General features: G+C 34.6%; 1 protein-coding gene across 1 annotated transcript in view; it reads left to right on the top strand.

Annotated features, from left to right (window-relative positions):
* LOC136319194 (protein eyes shut homolog) overlaps window positions 1-22,179 on the top strand; it is a 557,987-nt gene that overhangs the window by 441,703 nt on the left and 94,105 nt on the right. The window contains exon 10 of the mRNA XM_066252572.1: window positions 18,297-18,487. Coding sequence (XP_066108669.1) covers window positions 18,297-18,487 — 191 coding nt within the window. The remainder of the gene's footprint in view (window positions 1-18,296; window positions 18,488-22,179) is intronic.

Here is a 22,179-nt window from a genome sequence, read left to right as displayed (position 1 = left end):
AGTCTGTCTGACTATCTCTCCCTGTTTCCAGCTTTGGAAAAATGCAAAAAAAAAAGCTGAACATTGTAAAGAACTGAAGCTGATAATTGCCAAAATAGCTTGAGGGTGTCAATTAGACTATAGTCATTATTGAAGTAATATGATTATAAAATAAAATACATGAAGAAAGAATATTAGGTGAGTAAATTTATTTATGATTCGATTTAACTATATTTTTTTTTATAAATTTTTATTAATGGTAATGGGATGACATTAATAAATCAGGGTACATATATTCAAAGAAAACATGTCTAGGTTATTTTGTCATCAAATTATGTTGCAAACCCCTCGCCCAAAGTCAGATTGTTCTCCGTCACCCTTTATCTAGTTCTCTGTGCCCCTCCCCCTCCCCCTAACTCTCTCCCTCCCTCCCTCCCATGTCCTCCCTCCCCCCCCACCCTTGGTAACCACCACACTCTTATCCATGTCTCTTAGTCTCATTTTTATGTTCCACCAATGTATGGAATCATGTAGTTCTTGTTTTTTTCTGATTTACTTATTTCACTCCTTATAATGTTATCAAGATCCCACCATTTTGCTGTAAATGATCTGATGTCATCATTTCTTATGGCTGAGTAGTATTCCATAGTGTATATGTGCCACATCTTCTTTATCCAGTCTTCTATTGAAGGGCTTTTTGGTTGTTTTCATGTCTTGGCCACTGTGAACAGTGCTGCAATGAACATGGGGCTACATGTGTCTTCACGTATCAATGTTTCTGAGGTTTTGGGGTATATACCCAGTAGAGGGATTGCTGGGTCATAAGGTAGTTCTATTTGCAGTTTTTTGAGGAACCACCATACTTTCCTCCATAATGGTTGTACTACTTTACAGTCCCACCAACAGTGAATGAGGGTTCCTTTTTCTCCACAGCCTCTCCAACATTTGCTATTACCCGTCTTGTTGATAATAGCTAATCTAACAGGAGTGAGGTGGTATCTCATTGTAGTTTTGATTTGCATTTCTCTAATAACTAATGAAGCTGAGCATCTTTTCATATATCTATTGGCCATTTGTATCTCTTCCTGGGAGAAGTGTCTGTTCATGTCCTCTTCCCATTTTTTTATTGGATTGTTTGTTTGTTTGTTGTTGAGTTTTATGAGTTCTTTGTAAATTTTGGATATTAGGCCCTTATCTGAGCTGTCGTTTGAAAATATCAGTTCCCATATAGTTGGCTGTCTGTTTATTTTGATATCAGTTTCTCTTGCTGAGCAAAAACTTTTAATTCTGATGTAGTCCCATTCATTTATCTTTGCCTTCACTTCTCTTGCCATTGGAGTCAAGTTCATAAAATGTTCTTTAAAACCCAGGTCCATGATTTTAGTACCTATGTCTTCTTCTATGTACTTTATTGTTTCAGGTCTTATATTTAGGTCTTTGATCTATTTTGAATTAATTTTAGTACACGGGGACAGGCTGTAGTCGAGTTTCATTCTTTTGCATGTGGCTTTCCAGTTTTCCCAACACCATTTGTTGAAGAGGCTTTCTTTTCTCCATTGTGTGTTGTTGGCCCTTTTATCAAAGATTATTTGACCATATATATGTGGTTTTATTTCTGGGCTTTCTATTCTGTTCCATTGGTCTGAGTGTCTATTTTTTTGCCAATACCATGCTGTTTTGATTATCGTGGCCCTATAATATAGTTTAAAGTCAGGTATTGTAATGCCCCCAGCTTCATTCTTTTTCCTTAGGATTGTTTTGGCTATTCGGGGTTTTTTATAGTTCCATATAAATCTGATGATTTTTTGTTCCATTTCTTTAAAAAATCTCATAGGGATTTTGATGGGAATTGCATTAAATTTGTATATTGCTTTGGGTAATATGGCCATTTTGATTACATTTATTCTTCCTATCCAAGAACAAGGAATATTTTTCCATCTCATTGTATCTTTTTCGATTTCCCTTAACAATGCTTTGTAATTTTCATTATATAGGTCCTTTACATTCTTTGTTATGTTTATTCCTAGGTATTTTATTTTTTTTGTTGCAATCGTGAAGGGGATTATTTTTTTGAGTTCGTTTTCTAATATTTCATTGTTGGCATATAGAAAGGCTATGGACTTTTGTATGTTAATTTTGTATCCTGCGACCTTACTGTATTGGTTTATTGTTTCTAATAATCTTTTTGTGGAGTCCTTCGGGTTTTCGATGTATAGGATCATATCATCAGCAAAAAGTGATAGCTTTACTTCTTCTTTTCCGATATGGATGCCTTTTATTTCTTTGTCTTGTCTGATTGCTCTGGCCAGAACTTCTAGCACCACGTTGAATAAGAGTGGAGAGAGTGGACAACCCTGTCTTGTTCCTGATTTAAGGTAGAAAGTCCTCAGTTTTATGCCGTTTAATAGGATGTTGGCTGATGGTTTATCATATATGGCCTTTATCATGTTGAGATATTTTCCTTCTATACCCATTTTGTTGAGAGTCTTAAACATAAGATTGTGTTGTATTTTATCAAAAGCCTTTTCTGCATCTATTGATAAGATCATGTGGTTTTTGTTCTTTGTTTTGTTGATATGGTATATTACGTTAACCGTTTTGCGTATGTTGAACCATCCTTGAGATTCTGGGATGAATCCCACTTGATCATGATGTATTATTGTTTTAATATGTTGTTGTATTCGGTTTGCCAGTATTTTGTTTAGTATTTTAGCATCTGTATTCATTAGAGATATTGGTCTGTAGTTTTCTTTCTTTGTGCCATCCTTGCCAGGTTTTGGTATGAGGGTTATGTTGGCCTCATAAAATGTGTTTGGAAGTATTGCTTCTTCTTCAATTTTTTGGAAGACTTTGAGTAGAATAGGAACCAAGTCTTCTTTGAATGTTTGATAGAATTCACTAGTATAACCGTCTGGGCCTGGACTTTTATTTTTGGGGAGGTTTTTAATAGTTTTTTCTATTTCCTCCCTGCTGATTGGTCTGTTTAGGCTTTCTGCTTCTTCATGACTCAGTCTAGGAAGGTTGTATTGTTCTAGGAATTTATCCATTTCTTCTAGATTGTTGTATTTGGTGGCATATAATTTTTCATAGTATTCTACAATAATTCTTTGTATATCTCTGATGTCTGTGGTGATCTCTCCTCTTTCATTTTGGATTTTATTTATTTGAGTCCTGTGCCTTTTTTCCTTGGTGAGTCTTGCCAAGGGTTTGTCAATTTTGTTGATCTTTTCAAAGAACCAGCTCCTTGTTTTATTGATTTTTTCTATAGTTTTTCTGTTCTCTATTTCATTTATTTCTGCTCTGATTTTTATTATCTCCTTTCTTCGGCTGGTTTTGGGTTGTCTTTGTTCTTCTTTTTCTAGTTCCTTAAGGTGTGAAGTTAAGTGGTTTACTTCAGCTCTCTCTTGTTTGTTCATATAGGCCTGAAGTGATATGAACTTTCCTCTTATTACTGCTTTTGCTGCATCCCAGAGATTCTGATATGTCGTATTTTCATTTTCATTTGTCTGTATATATCTTTTGATTTCTGCGCTTATTTCTTCTTTGACCCATTCAGTTTTTAGAAGTATGTTGTTTAGTTTCCACATTTTTGTGGGTTTTTCCCCCTCTTTTTTGCAGTTGAATTCTAGTTTCAAGGCTTTATGATCAGAAAATATGCTTGGTACAATTTCAATTTTTCTAAATTTGCTGATATTGTCTTTGTGGCCCAACATATGGTCAATTCTTGAGAATGTTCCATGTACACTAGAGAAAAATGTATACTCTGTCGCTTTGGGATAAAGTGTCCTGTAGATGTCTATCATATCCAGGTGTTCTAGTATTTCGTTTAAGGCCACTATATCTTTATTGATTCTCTGTTTGGATGACCGATCTAGAGCCGTCAGCGGTGTATTGAGGTCTCCAAGTATGATTGTATTTTTGTTAGTTTTTGTTTTAAGGTCAATAAGTAGCTGTCTTATATATTTTGGTGCTCCTTGGTTTAGTGCATATATATTAAGGATTGTTATGTCTTCTTGATTCAACTTCCCCTTAATCATTATGAAATGACCATTTTTGTCTCTGAGTACTTTTTCTGTCTTGTAGTCAGCATTATTAGATATGAGTATTGCTACACCTGCTTTTTTTTGGGTGTTGTTTGCTTGGAGTATTGTTTTCCAGCCTTTCACTTTGAATTTGTTTTTATCCTTGTTGCTTAGATGTGTTTCTTGTAGGCAGCATATAGTTGGATTTTCTTTTTTAATCCATTCTGCTACTCTGTGTCTTTTTATTGGTAAGTTTAATCCATTTACATTTAGTGTAATTATTGACACTTGTGGGTTCCCTACTGCCATTTTATAAATTGCTTTCTGTTAGTTTTGTATCTAGTTTGATTCTTCTCTTTTGTTTTTCTATCATTTGTTTTTGTTTGTTTGTGTTCCATACTTCTTTCCTCTGTTGCTACCTTTTTTAAGTCAAGTGTTTTTGTGGTGGTTTTTTTAAGGGTGGTTACCATTAAGTAATGAAAAGGGTACCTACCATATTCATTGTAGTACCCTATCTTATAAGTATTTCTGCACTTCATCATCCTTTGCTACTGTTAATCTCCGTCCTCTCCCCCCTTTTTTTCCTTTGTTGTCACAGTTTAAGTTTGGTTTTATTGTGTTCTTGGTGGAGCTGTTACTTGTGGTGTTGTTTTCTTTTGTTCTTTGAATCTGGTTGGAAAACCCCCCTTAGTATTTCCTGGAGTGGGGGCTTTCTGTTGATAAATTCTCTCATCTTTTCTGTATTTGTGAATGTTTTTATATCTCCTTCATACTTGAAGGATAGCTTTGATGGGTATAGTATTCTTGGCTGAAAGTTCCTCTCTTTCAGGGCTTTAAATATTGGTGTCCACTCTCTTCTAGCTTGTAGAGTTTCTGCTGAGAAATCTGATGATAATCTAATAGGCCTTCCTTTATATGTTGTACTCTTCTTTTCCCTGGCTGCCTTGAGAATTTTTTCTTTGTCATTGGTTTGTGTCATCTTTATTATGATGTGCCTTGGAGTGGGTTTGTTGGGGTTAAGAAAACTTGGTGTTCTGTTTGCTTCTTGAATTTGAGGCTTTAGTTCCTTCCACAGGCTTGGGAAGTTCTCGTCTATTATTTGTTTGAGTATATTCTCCATTCCATTTTCTTTCTCTTCTCCCTCTGATATACCTATTATTCTTATGTTATTCTTTCTGATGGAGTCAGACAATTCCTGTAGGGCTTTCTCATTTTTTATTATTTTTGAGTCTCTTTCTTCTTCTCTCTGTTTTGCCTCAAGTTGTTTGTCTTCTATTTCACTAATCCTATCTTCAATCTGGGCTGTTCTGTTAGCTAAGCTTGTTACCTCGTTTTTCAGCTCGTGAATTGAGTTTTTCATTTCTGTTTGATTTGTTTTTATAGTTTCAATTTCCTTGGTAATATATTCTTTGTGTTCATTGAGTTGTATTCTGATCTCCCTATATTGCCTTTCTGTGTTTTCTTGTATATCTCTGAGTATTTTTAAGATTTCTATTTTAAATTCTCTGTCATTTAGCTCCAAGGCTTCCAATATGTTAAGTCTTTTCTCCATAGATTTTTCCACATCTATTTGTGTTACCTCTCTTTCTTTTGTATCCATAATATTTGATTTCCTCTTTCTTATTGGCATCTGAGGGTGGTCTTATTGATAGCACGCAGGCGCACTCCCTCGCGGCTTGAATGAGCGTCGCTGCTGCGGTAGCTTCCTCCACACCCTCGTCTCTCAGATTTAAGTGATAACAGTCCTTTTGCTTTCAGTTTGTGTGGAACTCTGGAATGCTCCGAGGATAAATTTTTCTGTTTCTAGTTGATAAATTTGTTGTGATTTAGGGGAGAGCTGTCGGACGCGCTTCTCATGGCGCCATTTCCGTGACGTCACTCCTCCCGATTTAACTATATTTGAGTGATGAATCAACTACTCATTTTTTTTTCTTTTTTTTAGATTTTATTGATTTTTTTTGGTAGGGGGGGAAGGTGGGAGAAAGAGTAGAAAGCATCAATCCATAGCTGTTGCCTCTCACATGTGCCTTGACAGGGCAAGTCCTGGTTTTCCAATTGGCAACATCAGTATTTTAGATCAAACGCATCCACTGCTCCACCACAGCTCAGGCTCAACTACTCAATTTTTAAAGCATAGATAGAAATATTTTAACTTTGAAATGCTACTCCAAATAAGCAACAATATATTAGAAAATTAGAAAAGATGTTTTTAAATCTTATTAATTATCACATAAGCTATTGTTACAGAACATGTGGTTATGTTACTTAAAGGATGGTTCTGGTAGTGGCATTTGTATTTTATTTTACTGGAAATTAACAGTATATGGTAGCAATTAGCTTTTAGAACTTGTTTAATTGCTACTGTAGTCTCACATATACTAGGCAACCATTATAGTCTAAATCTGATGACTTCTGATGACTATACAATATGCCATGATTTCTTAATTTTATCAATGCTATGTCTCCTAGACTCTATTATGATGATATACATAATAGACTGATGATGTTACTTACTCAACATAAATTTTTACATGTTGTTATTGCTGATCTTTATATAAATAGGAAATGTAATTTGTCAGAATCTTGAGAAAATATAAATACAAGAACTACTCAGCATTGAAACAATGGGCTCATTCTAAATTTGCATGAGAGTGTTTCAAGAGACTGCCAGGGCCCTGGAGCACTAAAAAATCCTGAGTCACTTGTTCTGTTTTCTCGGTAAACTAGTTGCTCAAGGGGATGAAAAGTTTAAGAAGGTCAGAGGCTTCTCTAACGCTGCCACAATCTCATATCTCTGTGGAAATATATTTTCCTCATGAAATTATATATTAAGCAAGTGGGTAGATTTGTAGGCTACTTATAAAAGACTGTGTAGCCTATACTATTTCTTACACATTAAATAGCATTAAGAAAAGAAGAAAAACTTTTACATGTCATCTCAAAGTTTAAACATAATTTAATTGCAAAGTATATATATTAAGTAAATATTTATTATATACTAGTGTAAAGCCAGTAGCCAAGGCCACCAACACAGCGGCCTGGTCCATGCAGGTTTGAATTTGATTCAGACAGATGGTAATGAAACAATGGAGCCAAGACCTGTTGGGCCATTAGCTTTAATCCTAGCTTGCACCTGGTGGGCACAAAATACACACAGTGGGAAAACACTTCCCTTTCCATTCAGGGCTCCCAAAGCCACTGGCTTATCCAAGTTTCTTAGAATCAAAGGTTTCTAGCTCACCAGCCTTATTCACCTCTGTTCCCCATCTCCTTCTCTCTGCACAAACTGGCTTCTCCTTCAGCACTCTGCCATCTTGGCTGCTTCTCTCCTCCTCCATGTGGCCTTTCTCTGCTCTCCCCCAGTCTGGGCTCCTCTGCCCCATTTTATAGTGTAGAAATTAAAAGGTTTAATCCTATATACAAACAAGGAAGTCTCTGATAAAAGCCACTTATCTGAGGCATAATGGGATTCCTCATGAGAGTGCACCATCCCACATCATGCAACAAACAGTCAAGGGTATGGAGAAAAGCTTAGTCTTAAAACAAAGCTTTAGGCTATAAGGACCCTGCCTACTTACAGCCTGTCTTCCACAACCAATGCAAACTATAAGCAAGCAAACACATACATCATATTTACAAACTTATTTGACCAACAACTAGCTAAAAGCTTAATTATTGATAAAGTATTTTAAAGATAAAGCAATACTAAAAAACTAGATTATAAGCACTTTAGAGCCCATTGGAAAGTTGGGCACTATTTGTACATTCAGTGGTATTTATTATTACACTATTCTCTTACATTACAGAAAAGGTAAAATTTCAATGTGAGGGTTACATTGGACCTCTTAAAAATGAGTATTTTAAAAACATAATTGCAAGGACTCTATGTTTAAAATAACTGATAAGCAGCCTTTTATTTAGTCATACAGAAGAAAACGGATGTTAAAGAACATGAACTTTGATGAAAGAAACCCATTTCTAAGACCTTTAACCTTGATCAGATTATCTTTTCTAAGCCTCAGTTTCTTAGATAAAAATATAATATTCATAAGACTATCGACATTATACAGTTTTGTAGACTGAGGTGAGAATCCAATTATATGAGGCATGTAAATGTGTTATGTAACAAGAAAAGGACAATGTAATATACATTGTCATTATCAGTAAAATTTAAAGCCTTAATTTAGTTTTATTCATATATTTTACTTCTGTGAATAGGTAAAAATGTGAGTGGCTCTTATAATAATGGGAACAGAGAACACTTCTGGATCCCAGGGCAGCACTAATGTACACTACTTTGGAATCCTTGGGTTCTGCCCAGATCTGCTTAATGTGGCAATACCATGTGTGTCAGACCTTTCTAAATACATGCCACAGGAAAATGGAAAACATATGCATGTAACAACAATTTTTAAAATAAATTTCGGTTATAAAACTTTTCTCTTTCATTGTAGAAAATTTCCCAAATGCAGACTAGAGCAAATTCTTTTTCTTTTTAAAATTTATTTATTCATTTTTAGAGAAGAGAGAGAGAGAGGGCTTGAGAGAGAGAGAGAAGGGAGAGGAGCAGGAAGCATCAACAACCATATGTGCCTTGACCAGGCAAGCCCAGGGTTTTGAATCAGCTACCTCAGCATTCCAGGTCGACACTTTACCCATTGAGCCACCACAGGTCAGGCTGGAGCAAATTCTTTATCCAGCAATCCCATCTGTATTAGAACAGAACAACTTTGTATTGCCATTGCATTGATGAAAAAACTGAAAAGCTCAAGGAGATTAAAAGCTTTATCTAAGCTCCTACAATTTTAAGTGATAAAATACATAATTAAACCCAGGAGTTCTAAATAAATTATGTTTATTTTAATTACAAGTTCATAAAAGGTGACCCTAATTTAATGGGTAAACAGGGGGATGTAGAGAAATGAAGTGACCTCTGTAAGGTAACAATAAGTGACCAACTTAAAACAAAAACTCAGTCTCTTTGCAAATCACTACTGTGTCTGTCATAATTTTCTGATTCCTATCAGTACATTAAATCAAACCTTTCTAGCCCTGGCCTGATAATTCAGTTGGTTGGAACATAGTCCGAATATGTAAGCTTTACTCATTCCGTCACCGGGCACATACAGAAACAGATCAATGTCTCTCTCTCTCCCGTTCTTTTCTTGCCCTCTCTCCCTCTTCTCTTTTCCTCTCTCCTTTTCTTTCTCTCTAAAATCAATAAACAATTGTTTTTAAATCCTTTCTAGTATTTTAGGATGTACAATTCACAATTTTATAGTTTGATACAGAATTTGGGTGGTAAATAAACAAAAACAGTTTAGACACCCAGAAGCTAGAATAGAAATTCATATTGTTCAATTTATTTAATGAAACTGAGTAAAACTTCACTATGAAAATCAGAAAGGGAAACATGAATAATGAAAATTCAAAGGTAACCTTAATCATCAGCATCCATGTAACTATTCTACACATCAATTTTTGCAAATGCAATTCATATGCATACATATATCATAAGCAAATGTAATTTATTTCTGGGATAAAATAAAGGTTTAATATTAGAATAGCAAATTTATTCACAATATAAGCATATCAGTAGGCTTTAAAAATGATAAAATTCAAAATTAAGGTCTGCTATAAATTTCAGCATGATAAAAGGGTTTAAAATGTTTTTTTCTTTTTAACCTTTGATATTGTCTTTCTGTGTCTTTAACAGCTTTCTGTCATCCTTTCCAGTTGGCATTTTGTTGATGTTGTTTTATTGAGGTATATTTGACATGTAACATTATATTAGTTTCAGTTGTACAACATAAAAATAATTCCATATTTGTGGAATCATTCCCTTGTGCAAATGATCACCACAGTCAGTCTGGTTACTCTCTATTATTATACATAGTTCATTTTTTTTTTGTCTTTTTCTCTTCTTGAGATGACATTTAAGATTTATTCTTAGCAACTTTGAAATATGCAATGCAATGTTATACACTATAGTCACCATGCTATATGTTACATCCTCATGACTTTCTGATAACTGGAAGTTTGTACATTTTGAACCCTTTCCCTCATTTCTCTAATCCCCAGTCTGCTTGCCTCTGGCACCGCCAATATGTCACTGTGTCTACGAGCTTCCTCAGTGAGTTCAAAGGTATCACTTATAAAAGATGAGCAAAACATTATATTCAAAGGTGAAAGCTTAAAAAAAGCCTTCCTTGCAAACTCAAAACAAGAAAAATAATCTCATTATTATTATTTTAGTACATTGTTTTTCTTGATAGTCCTAGGCAATGTAATAAGTTAATAAGACTTTAAGAATTAGGAACAAAGGAAGAAAAACTTTCATTTTTCACAGGTGATATAGTATGATTACAACAGAGGAGAGATCAACAAGGTTGCTCACTATACAACAGTTCAATTTCAGTATACCAACAGGATGAGTTAAATATGTAATATTGCGAAATACTATTTAAAATAGCAATAAATTCCTAAGGTTTCTAGATGTTAACCTAAGAAAATATGCATGGAACCTTTATAAAGAAGGTATAAAAAATTTTTTAGCCTGACCAGGCAGTGGTACAGTGGATAGAGTGTCGGACTGGGACCTGGAGGACCCAGATTTGAAACCCTGAGGTCACTGGCTTGATGAGCACAGGCTCATCCAGTTTTAGTGAGAGGTCACTGGCTTGAGCATGGGATCATAGACATAACCCCATGGTCTCTCTGGCTTGAGCCCAAACTTTGCTGGCTTGAGCAAGGGGTCACTTGCTCTGCTGTAGTCCCCAGGTCAAGGCACATAGGAGAAAGCAATCAACGAACGACTAAGATGCCACAATGATGAATTGATGCTTCTCATCTCTCTTCCTTCTTGTCTGTCTGTCTCTATCTGTCCCTCTCTCTGACTGTCTCTGTCAAAAAAAAATGTTTTAAAAACCCTAGTAAAATGGAGACATACTATGTCCATGTATAGAAAGATAAAGTATCACAAGGACACCAGTTACTTAGTTTGGGTTTTTTGTTTGTTTGCTTGTTTGTTTCTTTTTTTAGTGCAAGAGACAGGGAGAGTGACAAAGAGGGACAGATAAGAACAGACAGACAGGAAGGGAGACAGATGAGAAACATTGATTCATAGTTACAACAGCTTAGTTGTTCATCGATTGCTTTCTCATATGTGCCTTGATGAGGGGCAGGAGGGGGGGCGGCTGCAGCAGAGCCAGTGACCCCTTGCTTAAGCCAGAAACCTTGGGCTCAAGCCAGTGACCTTTGGGCTTCAAGCCAGTGACCTTCAGGCTCAAGCCAGTGACCATGGGGTCATGTCTATGATCCCACACTCAAGCCTGTGACCCCGTGCTCAAGCTGGAGAGCCTGAGCTCAAGCCAGATGAGCTCATGCTCAAGCTAGTGACCTTCGGGTTTTGAACCTGGGTCCTCTATATCCCAGGATAATGTTCTATCCATTGTGCCACTGCCTTGTCAGGCACTTAGTTTTTTGTTTTGTTTTGTTTTTACAAAATTAATGGAAATCAAATCAGTCTTTAATAAGAATTTTTATGTAACAATAGGATTTTTGTACATGTAACTGATTCTAATATCTATATCAAAAGGCACAGGGCAAATAGTAAGCAACACAATCCTGAAGAAGAATATGCAGGACTTTCCCAGGTCAATGTCAGGACTTATCATAAAGCTATACTGTTTAAGCGGGTGTTTGACTTAGAGTTGACAAACTGCCCAATGAAATAGGATAACGATACTGGAAACAGACCTTGTGTACAGGAGGGGCAATGCATGACAGAACTGTAATGCAGATGAGTATAGAAAAGATGACTGCTCTCTAAGTTATCCTGCAATAAGTGGTATTCCACATTAAAAGACAAAAGGACAGAGAAAATTTGAAAGATTCTACATAGAGTAAATACTAAGAAATTATATCAGAGGTATCTGGCATCAACAAATGTATTGAAGCAGGAGAGTAGCATGATTTGACCTGGATTTTGAAAGAGCTGCTTTGTACTCTTATGGGTGACTTATTAAAGGAACTTTCCCAAGCAACTTTTTTTCTTTTTCTAGTAAAAGGCAAATATTGTGATCATAAGTGTTGTGCATTTAAAAAAAAGATTATTAATTGCTTTCAGAAAACAAAAATTCAACCATTTGATTAGATTAGTCCTCAGCTTTCCTTGCAGTCATCTATTTTCTTCAAATTTGCCTCTATAGCTCATAATTATTCATTGATTGATTTTTTTTTTCTCTTCCAAGTGAGAGGAGAGGAGATAGAGAGACCAACTCCCATTGTGGCCCAACCAGGGTCCACTTGGCAGCCCCCATCTAGAGCCAATGCTCTGCAAATCTTTGGTCAAGTCACAACTGAGCTCTTTTTAGCGCCTGAGGCAGAGGTTTCAGAACCATTCTTAGCACCCAGGATGATGTACTTGAACCAATTGAGCCATAGCTGTCGGAGGAGAAGAAAGAGAGAGAGAAAGGGAGGGTAAGGTGTGAAGAAGCAGATGGTCACTACTCCAGTGTACCCTGATCAGGAATCGAACCCAGGACATCCACATGCCAGGCTGATACTCTACCACTGAGCCAATTAGCCAGAGCCAGTAGCTCATATTTATTATAAATTTCCTTTGGCCATACTGAAGAGTCTCTGCCAATTTTAAACTGCATATTCTGGCTTTCCATTTTATTTTTGTTTATATTGTAAACTTCCTTTTTGTGTGCATTATATGATTAATTCTTGCTTATGAATTGTTATTGACTTACAATCCATTGACTAATCAACCTGTGAAAGTCTCTGGAAGAAACAAATATTTCATAATTTATTTTGAAATATACTTTGTTCCTACAAAAGCATTTTCAAATACCATAAATCTTTAAATTTTCAGGAAAAATGTCAACATTTTAAGAAACATGAGTAAAGTATTTAACAAAACGTAAACATATTAAACAGTGGGTAAATGTTAATTTTCTTCCTTTCTCCTACTTTATTAATAGATAGTAAGCTAATTGAGATTAATTTAAATGGATTATGTAAAATTGGATTTTAAGGTGAATTAAACACATTTAGTAGAATGTGGAAGTATAAAACATTAAACATGAAGAGAATTTTGTAATAAATCCAAGCTCTTCTTTCTAAAAATAATACACTTGAAGAGAAACAAGTCACCGAGTTTTGCTAGCTAATACTTAGTTGCTGATACACTTATTGCTAGAATCAAGAAGCAAGATTCAGGCCCTGGCCGGTTGGCTCAGCAGTAGAGCGTTGGCCTGGCGTGCAGGGGACCTGGGTTCAATTCCCGGCCAGGGCACACAGGAGAAGCGCCCATTTGCTTCTCCACCCCGCCCCCCTCTTTCCTCTCTGTCTCTCTCTTCCCCTCCTGCAGCCAAGGCTCCATTGGAGCAAAGATGGCCCGGGCGCTGGGGATGGCTCCTTGGCCTCTGCCCCAGGCGCTAGAGTGGCTCTGGTTGCGGCAGAGCGATGCCCCGGAGGGGCAGAGCATCGCCCCCTGGTGGGCAGAGCACCCCCCCTGGTGGGCGTGCCAGGTGGATCCCGGTGGGGCGCATGCGGGAGTCTGTCTCACTGTCTCTCCTCGTTTCCAGCTTCAGAAAAATACAAAAAAAAAGGGGAGGGGAGCAAGATTCATCATAGGTTTCTTAATGAACATTCTAGTAAATCTTCCTATATAAATTATATTTAAATTTTATACATATATAGTTGTCTCTCAAATTAATACTTTATTTAACAGAAAATCATGCATACACACATCACAAATGCCTACTATTGTTTCTTAGCTATAACTTGTAAAACATGTAAAATAAAAAAAGGGCCATTTTGCATTTTAGTTGTGAATTATTTCTTAACATTTAGCTAGGGATACATACTCTAAAAGGAATATATACAATCACTCTTCTTTCAGTGATTATTCATGGATTACACTGATATTAACAGTGATATACTAGAAATAGAATAAATGATTAGACTATCCAGTCATTATAGAGTCATTCTCAAACTATCAATCTTGTAGAAAAACATGGTGTTCAATTATTCTCTCATAAGATTACAGCTTTCAAATTTAATCTTATATATAGATATCTGACTATTAAAAAAAGACTCTTCTTTGAATTCTATTTAGGATTTTCTGATCTTCTATTCAAAAAATTTTTTAAAAATGGCCCAAGATTTATCATAAGCTAAGAATCCCTTACTTTTTCTATGTATTTGTTTTTATTAAAAGGAAAGTATGCTTTAGAGTAATTGTCCATAACATTAAATAATTGAATATTATATATATATTAGTTTTCTAATTTAAATATTTATTTTTGCCTAAAAATTTATTATTAATTTCTTCTAATGTATATTATTTCCTTATTCTTCCAATCTATTTTAAACCCTTCTTTGTGTAGTAGGGGAAGTCAGGCATATTGTGTCCTGATTTTTCACTAAAACATCTTTGAAAGTTTTTTTTACCCTCATTCAGTGGAAATGACTATGGATAAGTATGAACTGAAAATTCAAATATGTGTCCAAAAAATTGACAACTGCCCAACTAGCAATGACCACCAAATTTCAAGTGAAATTTTTAGTGGTTGGACTCATCCTTATATTCAATATGTGCTGTTAGAAATTAAGGCAAAAAGGAGTAGCAGATGTAGAAAGCTGAAGGTGAAATTCAAGTCTCTAATTTGGACATGTAATTGAGTATTTTGTGTCTTTGAGTCCAATAATCAGATATTAATTATGAAAAAGTTATAAATCTGGGGATATACAGGATTTGATGTTGAAATATTCTTCCCAACAGAATACTATTTTTTGTCCAGTGTGAACCTGTAGGTCTCAATGAGAATTGACCTCATCCTCATCATTAGTGAGAGGTTTCATTGGTGCCCAGTTCTACCCACTTAACCATTAAGAAAGATTCATTCTATGCTTGAAAAAGTTTGTCCTTCCTCTTTTGAAAGTATAGGAAATGGAGGACTGGATACAAATAAAGAAGTATGTGACTTCATCACTAGTCACTATATTAAATAAGAAGAAAAGTAAGTCTTGGATTAAACCTCACTTTGTGAATAGCAGAATGGAGAGAGAGAAATCTAATTGTTTTGTGAGATGCCAGATAACCTTTCGCATGCATTAACATCCATCTGGAAGCCCACCCTATTCTTGAATTTATTTTTATTTAAGCCATTAAATTATTTGGTGCTGAAGCTCTTTGATACTGGGCTTTCTGGTTATTTGTGTCAAAGCATACAAACTCATTCAGAGGTATAAATATAATATGAGGGAAAATAAATCAAATAAAGTTCCTTCTATTTTTGAAAAATGAAAACAGAAGCAGAAACTTATTATTTAATTCTTGATATAAAAAATATATAGAATCATTAACTTACACTAGCCCAGCAATTTTTAGCTTTTTTTCATCTTATGGCACACATAAACTAATTTCTAAAATTTTGTGGCTCATCAAAAAATATAATTTTTGCTGACAAAAACATGTATAATTTTGATTCATTCACACCAGTTCGCTATTGTTATGTTCGCTGTTGTTATTTTTTTTTAATTTGATGATCTAAGGGAAAGTGAGTCAGTGTCCCTGGCTAAATAGTCAGGTATTGCATGTTTTAAAAATTCTTGCATCATACCATGGCATACGGAACAACTGAAAATCATTGCATAGCTGATCATTACTGGAAATAGTCTTTATGCTTTTCTTCACATCAACATTCTTTTTATTTGGTTCTGACTTTTGTTAAGGGAGCTATTAAATAGAATTTGTATTTATGCATTTGAATAAGGAACCTTATAAATATGGTCTAATACTTTATACAAAATGTTTTCTGGTTTTTTATCCAAATATAGCAGAATACAATTTTTAAGCATATTTTTAAAAAAGCAATTATATTTTTTATAAGAAATAGTAATTGGTTTTCCATGTTTAAGACAATCAGTCATGGGATAAAATAATGAACCAAACATATATGGTTCTTGACCTCATGTAGCTTAACAATGAGTATATGTATGAATTTCATACAGAGTACTAGTCACATGAGGACAAAGCCACTTCATTTTTAAAAATTTAGTGCATAAAAATATATATCTTAAAATAATGAAATTAAAAGTCTTTTTGAGTTAGCCTTTGTTGATTGGACAATATATTTCTTTCTAAAGTATTTTAAAATATATAGTGGTTTCTTTATTTCCCCAATGTTAGGTCTATTCATGTTATAATATCAGTCTTTGTCTGAAAATATTTTATGCTTTTTCACATTCTGAACTTTAAATTAAATGCATATTTGATTTCATTCCCAATTCACTCAAATAAATGACTAAAACCTTTTCAAATTATGTAACATTGTGTGAGAATGTATTATACTGTGCCTTTAATATCATCATTACACCTTTACAAGGAAGAAGATTATTTAAGGGTCAAAATCTTTGCAATAGTGTTATCACATTAATATTAGGCAAGAGACCCCCAAAATGCTTTCCAACTTGAACATTTTTGATTGTATGGCTTTTTTTTGAGAACTTACCAAAAAACGAACTACTGCCTACTGAAGAACAAGTATAATAAATTCTGATGTCTCAATGGGTGACTGGCACTGAATACTAATTAAAGTCTCTTTAATACAAGCTCTTGAGTTGCTTTAAAAAGAAACTCTAGAAGGAAGTAATACTTATCTCCATCACAGATATAACAACTAAAACAATTAGAATGTCAAAATTGAAAAAGCATTGTAAATATTTTTAATTTGGGGGCCACCTTCTCTAATAAAGTACTTGATTTAAAATTATATATGCTTTTTTGTTTACAGAACTTGAATGTTTTCTGGCAGTATTTTGAGCCATTTTATTTTTGTTAATAGAAAATATTTTCTGGAGGTTTAGATGGTTATTTTCTTAGAGTTCTTTTACAGGTTTGAAAATTGAGCACAATGAGTATTTTTTAAAGCTTTATTGAATATTCACAAGAAAAATATTCTATATAGAATATAAAATTGCAGAAGTTATAAAGATTTTAAAAAGATTTAACCTTGATGGGCAGCAAACAAAAACACAGTTTCATGAATAATCTTTTCTATTGATTGTAAAAGAATAAACAGCTTGGATGTTTTGCAACAGAGAATCTGGTGTGCATGTATGTGTGTCACAGAAGGAAGATCAGAAGGGAGAAAGTGAAAGAAAGGAGACACTCAAATCCATTGTTATAGGAATAGCACCCAACAGAGATCAATTACGTATTTATCAAACAGAAGTAATATAAAATAATGTTAATAATATAAAATAACACCTTATTCAGAGAAATAAGCTAACTAGGATTAATTAAATCATGTATTTATAAATTTAAAAAATTAATTTTCAAATATCTTTCTCAAAATATCTCCATATTTTACTTGAAAGATTAACTCAGATTAAAATAAAATCATTTAGAAAGGAAAAGGAAAAACAGTGAGTGAGAGATTTTTTTTAAAAAAAAAACTCAGATAATATAGTGCTATTACAAGAGAGTAACAATTCTTTTTTTTTTTTTTTTTTTTTGGTATTTTTCTGCAGCTAGAAACGGGGAGAGACAGTCAGACAGACTCCCGCATGCGCCCGACAGGGATCCACCTGGCACGCCCACCAGGGGCGACGCTCTGCCCACCAGGGGGCGTTCTAGCGCCTGGTAGCCCCTGGGGCAGAGGCCAATGAGCCATCCCCAGCGCCCGGGCCATCTCTGCTCCAATGGAGCCTCGGCTGCGGGAGGGGAAGAGAGAGACAGAGAGGAAGGAGGGGGGGGTGGAGAAGCAAATGGGCGCTTCTCCTATGTGCCCTGGCCGGGAATCGAATCTGGGTCCCCCGCACGCCAGGCCGACACTCTACCGCTGAGCCAACCGGCCAGGGCCAAGAGTAACAATTCTTTTAATGCCAATAAGCTCTATCATAACTCAGTAATAACCCAAACAAAGAAAAAATAATGAACAAAAAACCATAATTTTGTACTAACATCTTATCTATGTGGTGAGTAACATTTTTAGAAAATGTTCCTATTTCTGTTGACCTGCAACATAAAACCTACATAAAAGCAGTGTTGAAGATTAATCATCTAGACATGCCTGCCTTCCAATGAGATTTGATCATGAAACTCCCAAACATAAAATCATAACAAACCACTGTGACTATGGCAAAAGGAAGAAGTGCCCAGCTTGTAACAGGCAGGAAAGAGTCAGGTGTGAGCCATTCCAAAAAACCTTACACTAACTACTGAACATTCTAATTGAATCTAAATTGCATTGTTTTATTGTTGTTTTTATTCCACAGATTTCAATTGTGTTTGTTATTATGGAGATTCCTATCTAGAATTTCAGAACATATCTTTAAATCCACAAAATAGCATCTCCCTAGAATTTCAGACCTTCAGCTCCTATGGACTCCTGCTCTACATCAAGCAAGACTTAAATTCAGTAGATGAATTTTTTATTCAATTATTTATTGAAAATGGTATTTTACAGGTAAGCCACTAAATTTATTCATTTTAAGGTAAATTTTAGAAATTTATTTTGATTTCTTTAAATGCTCATCTTTCTGAAGTAATAGAACTCATAAACATAATTTAGTACAATGTCTGATACCCTAAATAAATGTCGAACAGATGTAAAAGATTAATAGTAGTAGTAGCAGCAGCATTTTTATTCATTTATTTGTTCACTCATTCATTGAATATTTATCTATTGCCATTCACTTTGCAAGGCTCTGAAGATTCAATGGTAAATAAAACACACTTTGTTCTCCTTATATTGCTTCCAGTTTACTAGAAATAATAATAACAGGTGAAACTGAAGCAAAAAATAGAATTATACAATGAATAGGATTCTAAAATAAATCCTCAAATATCAGTCTGACCCTGTGTGATAACGTTTGCTGATCCCTGCTTTACAATACTTGTCTTAACTAATCAGAAATCTATTAGTCTTATAATGAGCAGGAAAAAAATATAGAGACCAAGTGTAAGAAATTATAAAGCAGATATAATATTGACCATTGATCATGTTCAGAATATTTTCTCTCAGCACATTTTCTGCTGCCAAATCAATTGCCATAACTGAGTGTCTAACTCAGCTAGTTCCTCTCACCACTGTGGACACCTCCAGTCAGACATTACGAGGAATGTCCAGAGACTTGTCAGAATTGTGGGTGGGAATATTTAATAAAATAATGGATTGGGAGACTTGTTTTACTTTCAAATGGATACAAAGAAATTCATGATAGTTTGAACCAAGACATTTAGGAATTATAAAATATAATGTGTGAAGAGAAGTGTAGAATTTCTTCCCTTTAGGTTTTCTGACAAAGAAAGTATATATATTGACATGTCTGTGATAATCATTGCTACCATTTATTGAATTGCAGTTGTGTGTCAGGCTCCATCTTTTTTTTTCTTTTTGTTTGTTTTTAGTGAAGGAAATAGAGAAAGAGAAAGAAAGAGGGAAATACAAGGAGAGACAGGCAGAAAAGAAGAGAGATGAGAAGCATCAATTCTTCATTGTGGCACCTTAGTTGTTCATTGATTGCTTTCTCGTATGAGCCTTGACTGGGGTGTCCAGCTGAGCCAATGACCCCTTGCTCAAGCCAGTGACCTTGGGCTCAAGCCAACAACCCTGGGCTTCAAACCAGCGACCTTTGGGTCATGTCTATGATCCCACCCTCAAGCTTGTAACCTTGAACTCAAGCCTGATGAGCCCGTGCTCAAGTCAGTGGGATTTTGAACCTGAGTCCTCAGCATCTCAGGCAGAGACTATCCTTTGTGTCACTGCCCAGTCAGGCTATCAGGCTCCATCTTAAGAAAATTTATTAAGATCATGGACTCAAGCTTGATTCTCAGAGTTTCAATCACAGCCCTTCCCTTTAAGAATTTGAGATCTTGCAAGGCACTTAAGGGCTTTGTGCTTAAATTTACTTACTTAAAACATGAGGGTAATACAAGTTTTTGTGAGTTTAAATTAGTAAATTAATAAATATTGTGAAAGAAATGCAATACAGTGAGTAAATAAGTGAGGCATAGAAACACGTAAAAGTATGCCTGTGATATATTAATTAAATATGAGAGTTAGGTATTTTCTCTTTTCATCTCACAAGGATCCTGTTGACCAGCTAAGGCTCTCAGAGTTTGGTATTATTACACATGCTCTTCAATCTCTTTTGAGGGTGTTAGATCAAGAATTTTTACACTGTTGTGTCAATACTAAATCTGTGTTCTTTCTACTGACATCACTGCTTCCTTGTAATGATTTAAAGAAAAATTCAGCATTTTTTTATCTGTATGACTTTAAGATTTTTGTTGTACCCTTATGATTTGTGCAACTATGCTCCAATTTCCTCATTCATTTTTAAAGTATAATTACATGCAATTTTAACAGAAAGTCATATTTGTGCTTAAACTTTTACAGTGATCATAATTTAAGATCTATTCAAATTCTAGAAATACAATTGTTAATTAAAATTTATTTTTAAGAAATTTAAGCTTTAAAGTTTGATTCATCAAATTTAATTTTTAAAAATATTTTCTTGGCTTTTTCTAATAACAGGGAGGTAAATGGACACACACCCACTGTGAGAGTCAAGTGTCAGCACCCCCAGTTTATTAACTGTGTCACAAATCATTGTGTCTCCTTGGCGGGGGCAAATCACTTTACCTCAGCTTCCACCTCTGCTTAGTGGGGATAAAACAACGATAATTCATACTTCATAGATTTTTGTTGGTTTTTTTCTTTTATTTTGTAAGGACATAATCAGTCAACACTTCTAAAGTACATTAAAAGTCTATGATACAGAGTAATCAGCTAATAGCAGTAAATTCTGTTTTTTAAACAATCATAATGGAATTATTTATTACAATACATATTTAAGTAAAATTAATAGAATTGCCCATTATATATTTTATATATGTTTAACTTGGACATCCCTATAGAGAGTAGAAATTAATAGCTTAGTAGTACCTGAAAAATAACTTTCTTAACTATTTTGACAAATTAGGGAGACTACTCCATTCACACACATATTGTTGGTCAGTACATTATTATTTGAGCTTAAATAACTACCTTATCTAACAACATAGATGTGCAAGTGCTATACATTTAAAAAAAACAGATAAATTATTATCTATGCAGTCAAAAATATGAAATGTATTCTTTAGTACCTTTGGTAATATACTACACACAAGATAAAATTTAGTAAATAAACACTAATTTTTACTTAGTTTCACATGGCTTGAGAACACTGTATAGCCAGATTTTATGCAACTTATTTTCCTGCAAAGTGCATGTAGGAATATTTGTTTTTGGACATCTCAATACTGTTTAAAGTATTTCTTAAAGTGAACCCAGAGCAAATAATTTTATAAAGGAAACAAAACTTTGCAATGCCCAAATGTCATCAAAAAAATTAAAATAAATATGTTTACCTTTGAACTACATGTGGGAAGATTTAGATATATGATATTAATATATCTGTATGCATAGGAGTTATGAAACACTATGTAACTGTTATGCAACTGTTTTTCTTTAACTTATATATAGGCTACAGGTATCTTATCCATATTATAAAGACTATAAAACTTTTTTCTGGAAAAGAATAGCCACAATATAACCAACATACATCCAGGCACATGCTGTAAGAAGATGAAAAGACAGTGCGGCCCACTCACAAAATTCCCAGAGGTGTCTGGTCAGCCACACCGTTATAGATGTGATTTGCCCCTTTTAAACGAGAACTCAACAGGCCCAATTAGCAATAATCCTGCAAATGGCCATAGAACCCTTCAAAGCTTAAAACTTTCATTCTTTAAGTTTCCCTTCCTGTGACATTAACATCATCCTCTAACTGTATTCACTGGTCTTTGCTTTGCCCAGTGGCTAAGATCTAAGGAAAATTGCCAGTAATACTTGCTCTCTGCTGGCAGAAGAAGCTACCTTTCTCAAACAGATTCCCCAGAATACTAGAAAAGAAATCAGAAGTGTGTGTGTGTGTGTACAAATGTATGATATACATAAGTGTAATATTTAGACATTTAGGTGTTTTAATTCTAGCATTTATTAATTTTATACCTTGAGCTGTAACTTCTCTTTCGGATGTCTGTCTCACTGACAATAAAAATATTTTTGGTAAATTGTGAAGTCAAATGCAAACATAAGATGCTAGTTTTACA

Source organism: Saccopteryx bilineata, chromosome 1 (assembly GCF_036850765.1).
Source record: "Saccopteryx bilineata isolate mSacBil1 chromosome 1, mSacBil1_pri_phased_curated, whole genome shotgun sequence".
In the NCBI taxonomy this organism is placed as follows: Eukaryota; Metazoa; Chordata; class Mammalia; order Chiroptera; family Emballonuridae; genus Saccopteryx; species Saccopteryx bilineata.
The sequence above is the reverse complement of the archived record's forward strand: the minus strand, read 5'-3'. Positions and strand labels throughout refer to the sequence as shown.